This window comes from Geospiza fortis, unplaced genomic scaffold (assembly GCF_000277835.1).
Source record: "Geospiza fortis unplaced genomic scaffold, GeoFor_1.0 scaffold305, whole genome shotgun sequence".
NCBI classification, from domain to species: Eukaryota; Metazoa; Chordata; class Aves; order Passeriformes; family Thraupidae; genus Geospiza; species Geospiza fortis.
The window spans coordinates 85874-95825 of NW_005054604.1; the positions used below are offsets into that span (position 1 = coordinate 85874).

The window sequence follows — 9952 nt, forward strand, 5'->3', positions numbered from 1 at the left end:
AGGGCACTGACAAACCCCTGATCCTGAGGTTTGAGAGGAGCACTGACAAACCCCTGATCCTGGGCTTTGATAGGGCACTGACAAACCCCTGATCCTGAGGTTTGAGAGGAGCACTGACAAACCCCTGATCCTGGGCTTTGGAGGGCACTGACAAACCCCTGATCCGTGGCAGTGAGGAGGGGCTCAGCACGGATCCCCCCGCAGCACGGGTGAGCCACATCTGGTTTGTCTCAGCACGGAGCAGCCTGGCCCCACCCGCTGGAAGCGGCTCAGGCATTACCGTGCTTGGCCAGACAATAAAAGCAGCATTTATTTATGATGGCTGGACCCTTAGCAGGTCACTGGCACCGTCTCCAAGGGCGGTGCATTCGGATCCCGCTCTGGATTTTCCCTCTTCCCATCTCTCCAGGCTGCCTGCTATTCTTTGTGCCTGCTCTCCCGGGAGATCTGGGCTTGGAACAAACATCTCGCCATCCCTGTGGCTCTTGGTTGCGAGGTTAAATAAGTTTAGGAGGGAAAAGTACATTTGGGGATGGTGTTGATGCAGAAGAAGGAGCCAAACATGCTATTGTTTTCACCAGCTCTGAGCCTGCCGTGGTAATTTGCAGGGGACAGAGACAGGCTGGCTGTGGGTTCCACACAGCTACTGCAGAGTGGAGCTGGACAGGAAACCAAGCTGGTCCCGTGACTGAGCACACAGCTGGGGTTTGGCCTCCAGGCTTCTGTTCCTGGCTTTCCGAGGGATCCTGAGAAAGCCCTGGCAGGGAGGAAGGAAAGCTGGGTCACTTCAGAGCCAGGCTAACCCCAAAAGAGGCCAGCAGCCTCAAAGCTGGGGTGGGGAGGGCGTTGGGAGAGGAGCTGTGGCTCTGCTCTGCACAGAGAGAGGTGCTAACAAAGAGGAGATGTTTGGCCAGGGCTCCTCTGCAGCCTGCAGGGTGTGTGTGCTTCAGGAGCTGCCTGGCTGCAGGGGGGATGTTCTCACCCAGATCTGGGTTGGGATTCGTTTCACGTCGGCTCTGGTGTCTCACAGTCCTGAGGCTCGGCGTGAGGCAGTCGCCGTTGAGTTCCCGTTATAGCAAAGAGAGTCTGACCTATTTTGGGATGAGGGAAGCACTCTCTGAACTGCTGCGCCTCGTCTTGGCTGCAGAGGAGACCTGGAGTGACCCTCTCAGCTTGGGCAGGGATGGATCCTGCCTGCTGTGAGCCCAGGAGGAACCTCCAGCCTCTTCTCCATCTTCTCGTTACCCTTTGGGATCTCTCTCAGGCTTGGGGAGACACAAAATGCACAGGCAGCCATTCTCCCAGTGCACAAAAACGATTGAGAAGGGCTCACTCAAGCCCCAAACCTCCATTCAGGTTCCGAATTCCTCCTTGGAGGGTGTCTGCTTCCCTCACCAGCTACAGAAAGATCCAGGGAAAATAAACTTTCTCTTTTGGCCAGGCCAGCCTGGAGATGAGAGGTTTGGTGACATAAATGTCACTTCTTATCCACCTCTGCCTCAAGTCCTCCACTCTAAAACATTCCCCTCGTGTGCAGCCAGTGTCAGGTTGTAGCTTCAGGATGAATCTCATCACCTCCTCCTCACTGAGTGTCTTTCCTTTCCCAAACTGCTGTCCAGTTCCTTTTTTATGACCCTCCATCACCCTGGGATTCTTTCCAGCACAGCCCCACGCAGGTGCTCTGAAAAATAAGAGGTCAGGTCTACTCCCTAAATCAATCCAGGTCTGCAGAGCCTGGGGAGAGAAAATCTTCTGGGCATGACGTCAGCCCAGCTCTGAGAGTTTGAGGTTGTGTGCTTCTGGATGCCTGGAATTTACAGGAAAGAAATAAACCTCACATGCTGGAAGATGCCATTTTTCTTGCATCCCACACTTGGCAGGTTGGGAGGTTTGTGGTGGGAGCCAAGACGTTGATGGTTAGCATGAATCTTTCCTTCCCACAGACCTGCTCTTCCTTCTTTCCTTCCTTCAGCTGGGCTATCTGGGAGCTCTTGGCTCCTCCATCCCAAAATCCAGCCTGAGTTCTGCTGTGAAATATCCTCGGTTATTTCATCTTCCCAGCTGAGAAAGGCTGAACACAATCGTTCAGGAGTCTGGCACGAGCACTGGTGCTGCTTGCTCAAAGGGGGAGCAGTGAGCCAGAACTTCAGCTGCTCTCAACATCAGGGCCCATCGATTCTGTGCAAAGTTAACCCGTGGTGGGAAGGGATTTTTTGCTGTATTTCCACCTGGTTTCCTCACTCCTGCAGGCAGGATCCAAGTTTCCCCCTCCCTGTGGCTGCAGGAAGCAGCCCCTGATGTTGTTTGGGGGAAAGAGGTGAATTTTCATGAGTGGCAGAGTGAGGGGAACCTGGGTCCAGCTCTCAATTTTCCTGATCCTCATCGCCCTTGTCCTGTCACTGCTGTTTGATCAGGAGCACTGAGGGGATGGGAACGGATTCACACTGACCCAGGGCAGGGTTGGATTAGATATCAGGGAGAAATTCCTCCCTGTGAGGGTGGGCAGGCCCTGGGTTGGATATCAGGGAGAAATTCCTCCCTGTGAGGGTGGGCAGGCCCTGGGTTGGACATCAGGGAGAAATTCCTCCCTGTGAGGGTGGGCAGGCCCTGGGTTGGATATCAGGGAGAAATTCCTCCCTGTGAGGGTGGCACAGGGTGCCCACAGAAGCTGCGATGGGTTTGTGCCTCGTGCTCCATCCGAAGCTCCTCCAGGAACTGCAATCTTCCTCTTTTACGGGTTCTCATCATAGTGGGGAAAAATGTTACAGGCAATAAAAGCTTAGGGTGGAAATCTTCCCTTTCCATAGAAACCTGCAGGTTTTGGTGGGAGAGGAGGCAAACTTTTATTCCATTAAAGTTTTCTCAGTGACAGCACTGAGGCTTCAGAGTCACGTCGGTTCCTCCAGCAGAAATTGGGTGCCTCGGAATGAGGTGGAGCTCCTTGTACCTCCTGGGGGGAACAATCCATTCCAGCAGCACTAGGAAACAAAAATCAGCTTTATTCAGGACCGAGGGAGCAAGGATTCACTGTTTGTTAACGTTGCCTTAAGCTAAATGTTAATGAAGTGCAACACTTAAGATGCTGCACGCCTCAATTACGTCCACCAAGATCACATGTTGCCTTCCCAATTATCTGGGCTGGGAAATGAGGGCGTGTGAGGAGGCTGCTGCCTGCTCATTACCTTGCCTGGCAGCAGAAATCCTGCTGCGTTTGGGCTGCTCAGGTGCAGGGTGTTCCTGGAAATGGGTTTTGAGCACGGAAAATAACGCCTGAGGTGGTGCTGTGCAAGCGTGGAGGTGAAGCTCGGACAGGTTGGAGATGGCGTTTGGTGTCTGGGGGTGTTGGTGACCTTGAGGGAAGGGACAGGCAGACGTGACTGCCTTAGGAATGAGGGTGGCACCTCCCAGGATCTGCACCAAGCTCCGTTTTCCTGATTCTCATCGCCCTTGTCCTGTCACTGAATTGATGGGATGGGAACGGCCTTCAGACTGACACAGGGCAGGGTTAGATTGGATATCCTGGAGATTGGATATTTTAGATTGGATATATATATATATTAGATTGGATATATATAGATATATTGGAGAAATTCCTCCCTGTGAGGGTGGGCAGGCCCTGGCACAGGGTGCCCAGAGCAGCTCCATGTCCCCGGGAATTGCCCAAGGTTGGATGAAACTGGGAGCAACCTGAGATAGTGGAAGGTGTCCCTGCCCATGGCAGGGGGTAGAAATTAAATTATTTTAAATTTCTAATTAATTTTTAATTTTTTAATTAAATTATTTTTAATGTCCTTTCCAACTCAAACCATTCAGTGATTCAATAATCCTGTTAGGATTTGTAAAACAAAATTATGTTCAGAAAAAAAAAGCTACTTTTTTCCTGCACTAGACACACAGATGCTGGATAATTTCAGAACACAGAAACTGGTTTGTTTACCCAATCCATTTTTTATTATTATCATTAAGTGGGAAAAAAAAATGGACAGACAAAAATTCCTTCAAAAATGTGCAATAATACACAGCAGAAATCAATGAATGAAAAAAAAAAACCAAAACAACAACCAAACAAATAAAGGACACAGAGTAGCAATTCAAATAGTACAACATCAAACTTCACTTGAAGAACCTGATTCAAAGGCGACACTACCTCTATTAGAGGCTGGCTGCTTGTGGACTGACGCAGGTTTGTAAGGATTAATTAGAATGTTGCAGCTTTTTCCAGGAGCAAAGATGCTCTTGGGGTCCAAGACTAGCTGAGTTATTGCACCATTTCCCTTCTCAAGTCCATTTGAAGGAGACTTGAAAGCTCTTTCAGAAAAGGTTATTTTTTTTTTTTCTGAAAAAATGACATTTTGCTTTTCCATCAGCGAGCAGGTGAAGCTTGTCATTAAATACACTCTGATTCCAAGCATGGAGGTGCTCCCACTGAGCTGTGCCCTGCCAGGAATGGGAATTGTGCTCAGGGAGGGTTCCCTTGGCTCAGCTGGGATTCCCTGGTGGGTGATGTGAGGGTTTTGGTGACTCTGTGAACAGGAGCAGTGAAATAACGTGGTGGCCACCAAGGTGACCACCAAACACAAAGCTCCTTTGGCCATGAGGCCACGAGACCTGGGTGCTGGCAGCCAGCTCTGCCTGTCTGCTCTTCCCTCCTCTTCCCAGCTGGCTCTGAGCCCCCAAACATCTCCATAACCTGATCTGTGTCCAGGGAAAAGTGGCTTTTCCCAGGGCTGAGCTGTCTCCTAACGCTTTGTCCAGGTGGGAGCGCCTGGAGCAGGTTAGGGCAGGGAGAGTCGGCTCTTCTGCACATGAAATACCTGCAGGCCGGGGTTTTCTCCCCAAATTTCACCCCTCTCTGAAATCCTCTCACAGTTTTCCTGGGGTTCAGGCCCTCAGCCAAACCCCTGTTCCAGCTGCTTCCTGCATGGGCGCTGCTCTCGCTGGGTTCAGGGAGATTTTACAGGGCTGGTGTCGCAGACACCTTTTCTGAAAAATCCTTTCCTTAGGAATTTTTCCTCCTGAGAAGCTGAGAGGCCTCAGGAACAAAATGTAAACAATGGTTATCTGCTGCTGTGGAATGCAACAGGTGCATCTGTGATTGGTCTCATGTGGTTGTTTCTAATCAATGGCCAATCACAGCCCAGCTGGCTCAGACAGAGAGTCCGAGCCACAAACCTTTGTTATCATTCCTTCTTTTTCTAGTCTTAGCAAGCCTTCTGATGAAATCCTTCTATTCTTTTAGTATAGTTTTAATGTAATATATATAATAAAATAATAAATCAAGCCTTCTGAAACATGGAGTCAGATCCTCGTCTCTTCCCTCATCCTCAGACCCCTGTGAACACGGTCACAGGCTGGCAACCCACAGATGGGATTTATTCAGACTGAAAAGAGCCTTTTATTGACCTTTAATAGGTCTCCAGCCTGGGAAATGGTACTTCCTTGTCCTTTCTTGTAAAAACCAAACCCCCAACAGAAAAAAGAAAACCTCACAAAAAACCTGAGCCAAAGCAAAAGAAGCCTCACGGTCCAAAACCTCAGATTTTTGTGTCCAACCTTAGTCTTTTGTTCAAATGGACTTGAGAGTACTCATGGGCCTCTGAAATGGGTGCAAACACAAATTAACTGGTGGAAGTTCCTCCTAACCAGGGTATTTTCCATACCCATTTCTTGTTTTCCATACATTTTACTGGGATCCTATAAAGCAAACTCAAACCACCTCCCGAAATTTAGGGTAGCAAGTCATGTCACGTCACGTAAGGCTACTGAAAACAAAACCAGAACAAAATATACATCCACATCCACGTTCTATATGTACAGCAGAACCCTCCCACCCCCTGCATGTCTCCGTGAACAAGATTCCGTGCTTCAAAAGTTCATAAAAATATACAATTTAGCCCAGAACTGCATGGGTTTCTCCCCACCTGGAGCCCAGACTCCTCTATCTCTATATATAAAATACACTAGCCCTGTGAAAGTTGCTTTGCTGAGAGCACAGTGGTGATTTTTGCAGTGAAGGGGAGGGTTTGGGGACAGCTCTGAGTGGCTTTGCAGTGTCCCCAAACCCCTGGGTGACTCCACAGAGGGCTCTGCTCTGCCCATGCTGTGTTTGGGAGTTAGATTAAACCAAAAGTGCTGGGTTTTGGGTACAAAATGCCTTGTTCTACACGAGTGTCCCCAAGCCAGGAGCCTTTCAGAGTGGACAGGAGTGACCTGTCCCCCAGGTGATGCTTGGAAATCTCCAGCCCAGGGATTTCTGCAGGATATAAAGTGGTTAAAAGGGTCTCCCTTGGCATCTGGCTAGACAGAGAGGGGCTAGACTCTAAATTCTGCTCATTTTACTGCAGCAGGATTTACCCTGGGGGAGTAAAACATCAGAATTTAACCCCTCCTAGCCCTCACCAGAGAGGCACCAGATTTTGGGATGCTACATTGTAATTTTCAGTTATCTGTGCTAAAAGTATTACTTTATAAAGAAGGGGTTAAATACTCTTTTTCTCTGTTTTTAGGCTTCCTCTCCTGCATAAAATCTTTTGATTTATGTTTTTGAGGCTGGCTTAGCCTCTGGGTCAGAGTCTGGTCTCTCTGTGTAGCTGTAACTCCAGGCAAATTGAGCTGTGTGTACTGGGTTGATTTTCCTCAAAAATTCAACTCCTGAACAGCACCTGATCCACTGACAAGGTAAAAATATTGCAACTCTGTGAGCTTGCTGCTACTTATAAAAATCTGATTCCAGTTTGGTCCCAGCTTTGGTGGGGAGGAAAAAAAAAATCTGTCACCAGTATGGGAATGCTAACACCAGTAATTGAAAATAGAGTCAGTATTTCTCTAGAGTATCAAACCATCCAGACTTCAACTTTTTTTTTTTTAAATACATTTTTCTATTGTGAAATTAAACGGATCAGTCACGTATCAAAACATAGCTGGCCTCTCTCGTTTCATCTGTAGGAAGACTGCAATTATAACTCAATTTACACAGCAAAAATACCTTTTGTTTTTCACAAAAACAGTGTGACAAGACAGTGTGCTGCATTTCCTGGTGAGAAGTTTTGCATATATCGAGCACAGCCAGGGGAGAGCCCTGAACATCCTCTCCTGTCGTGCCCCTGGGTTGGCAGGTAGTGGTGAGGTTCACATTTTTTGGTGAAATTCACATTTTGCTGTCACAAAATCAAAGCTCCAAACAGTGGCAAGCAGACTTTTTGCATTTGGCTCTGCAGCCAGTATTGTGTCTGCTGGGAATGTGAGATGAGAAAATAACATGTATATGTGTGTGTATATTTGTATTATTTCTAAAGCTGTAGGTAAAACTACAGCTGCTTTTAGGAAATTCTGATGAGGGAGCATCAAATCCCTGCTGTGGGCCAAATTAATTTAAATTTTCAGTAATTACTGCTCTGGGTGAGTGTGGAAAATCTGGATTTGCACATACTGGAGATTCCCCCTTCCATCCCACCACCAGGCTGGCATCTGAGGGAAGCTCCACGGAGGAGGAATATCCTGAAAATACCTGGAAAATGAGTTTTAAGGTGCAAGTGGCAATTTTTTTTTCCAGTGATGTTGTGGCTGTAAGTTCCAGATTAATCAAGCCCTGTGTGATGGGCAGGGGCAGCAGCAGGAGGGGTTTGGGCAGCACATCTTGGTGTGGGGATATTTTTCACTTCCCACAGCAGCAGGAAGCTAAAAATCACCCCTAAAAAAAAAATGTGCTGCTGTACTTTAAGATTGCTCAAAGATTGGGTCTTTAAAAGGGAGAAAAACTCAGTGAAAATGAGCGTTTTTATTATCATGGCAAGGACAATAATGGGGATGCCAAGATACGACTGCCTTGCAAGATAAAGTGGCACATGTTCTACACAAGAATGTGTACAATGTCTGACGACTCTGGAAATCTGTTCCTCAGCAGATTTCCCAATAAATTAACACAACAAAAATACTTTCATATAAAACAAAGTCCAAAGGATTTTTTTTTTTGTCCTAAAGTAAAAGCAAAACCTTCAGGGACTATATTATCTCTCTCTACGTATATAATCTCCTGAATTTTTTCTTTTTTTTAAATAAATTTATTCTTGTCTTAGAAAAATAAAATGAGTAGCCAATTTAGTCAACGGAAAATATCTCACAGACTTAAAAGCATGCCCAGCAAGCACAGCCTTGTAAGACTAAATTAATGTTAAATCAAAGCAATTTGTTACTCAACCAACCTAGTCTGCAATTCACAGTTGATTACTACAAAGTGTATTCTTAAAATTATTATTATTTTTTTTCTTTTTTTTGGCCCATATAAAAATAACGTATTGCAACTCAAAGTGCATTTTTAAAATAAACAATCAACTATTTTTATCAAATAAAATATTTACACCATTTGGTTTTGTACAGTCAGAAATGAGCTTCAGGCGATGACCATGGGGACGTCGTCTGAAAATCCAGTTATCATTGGGGCTTCATCATCCTCATCTCCTGGAAAACAAACCCAAAACAGAGCTGATAGGAGGCACTTAAAAAATCTGGTTTTTATCCTCAACGCTTTAAAATCTGTTTTTAAGTGATTTGCATTGGAAGGAGGGGTTTAATTTGATAAAAATATTGGTTGGGGAAACTTTTGGCGGTTGGACTTGATGGTGTTGAAGGTCTTTTTCAGGTTTAACAATCCCATAATTCTGTGATTTGTACTCTGAGATCAAATCCATAGAGATGGTGATGCCAGAATGGCCCAAACCATGATAAAGAATTAATTCTTGCCCTGATTTCACATCCTCAATGCATTTTTAAGTGATTTGCATTGGAAGGAGAGGTTTAATTTGATCAAAATGTTCAGTTGGGATAACTTTTGGCACTTGATGATCTTGAAGATCTTTTCCAAGTTCAACGACTCTGTAATTCTGTGATTTGTACTCTGAGATCAAACCCATAGAGACTGTGCTGCCAGAATGGCCCAAACTGTGATAAAGAATTAATTCTTGCCCTGATTTCACATCCTCAGTGTGTTTTTAAGCAATTTGCATCTGAAAGAGAGGTTTAATTTGATAAAAACATTTGGTTGGGACAACTTTTGGCAGTTGGACTTGATCTTGAAGATCTTTTCCAAGTTTAACGACTCTGTAATTCTGTGGCGTGTACTCTATGATCAAACCCATAGAGACTGTGCTGCCAGAGTGGCCCGAACCATGATGAAGAATGAATTCCCTGATGTCACGTCCCCAGTGCTGTCCCCAGTGCCACCAGGGCCACGTACCCAGATCATCCCCCGAGGAGAAGATGGCCGAGCCCAGGCGCGAGCTGTAGTGGCTGTTGGCGAAGGCCGTGAAGCTGCTCTGGAGCCTCCTGTGCCTCATGTAGAGCACCACAAAGCCAATGCCCAGGGTCACCAGCAGCAGGAACAGCACGGGCACCACGATGGCAGCCACGTCCGTGGCCTGGCCCGATTTGGTGGCTGAGGGGTCTTTACCTGGTGAGGGAGGGACACAGGTGTTGTTTTAGCACATCCCTGGTCGCAACGGGACACAAAATAAAACAACACAGACACTGGAACTCCAAGGTAAGAAGAAGTGAAAAGAAGGGAAGTTTATTTCCTGCCTCCAGTATTTATAGACTTTCAAATGTGACAGTGGATTGGTGTGGTGGTGTTTGCAGGGGTCCCAGGATGAGGGAAGAGATGAGAATCTTGACTCCTGTCACAGACATGTTTTATGGAAAATCCTTTCCTTAGGATTTTTCCTCCTGAGAAGCTGAGAGGCCTCAGGAACAAAATGTAAACAATGATTATCTGCTGCTGTGGAATGCAACAGGTGGATCTGTCACTGGTCTCATGTGGTTGTTTCTAATCAATGGCCAATCACAGCCCAGCTGGCTCGGACTCTCTGTCCCAGACACAAACCTTTGTTATCATTCTTTCTTTTTCTATTCTTAGCTAGCCTTCTGATGAAATCCTTTCTTCTATTCTTTTAGTATAGTT

General features: G+C 46.4%; 1 protein-coding gene across 2 annotated transcripts in view; it reads right to left on the bottom strand.

Moving 5' to 3' along the window:
• Positions 1–8307: 8307 nt before the first annotated feature.
• Positions 8308–9952, bottom strand: part of SORL1 (sortilin related receptor 1) — a 42932-nt gene continuing 41287 nt past the window's right edge. For both annotated transcript variants that reach the window (XM_014310883.2, XM_005430130.2), the window contains exons 46-47: positions 9233–9445; positions 8308–8457 (exon numbers count right to left, since the gene is read on the bottom strand). In XM_014310883.2, coding sequence (XP_014166358.2) covers positions 8390–8457; positions 9233–9445 — 281 coding nt within the window. In that variant the 3' untranslated portion in view covers positions 8308–8389. The remainder of the gene's footprint in view (positions 8458–9232; positions 9446–9952) is intronic.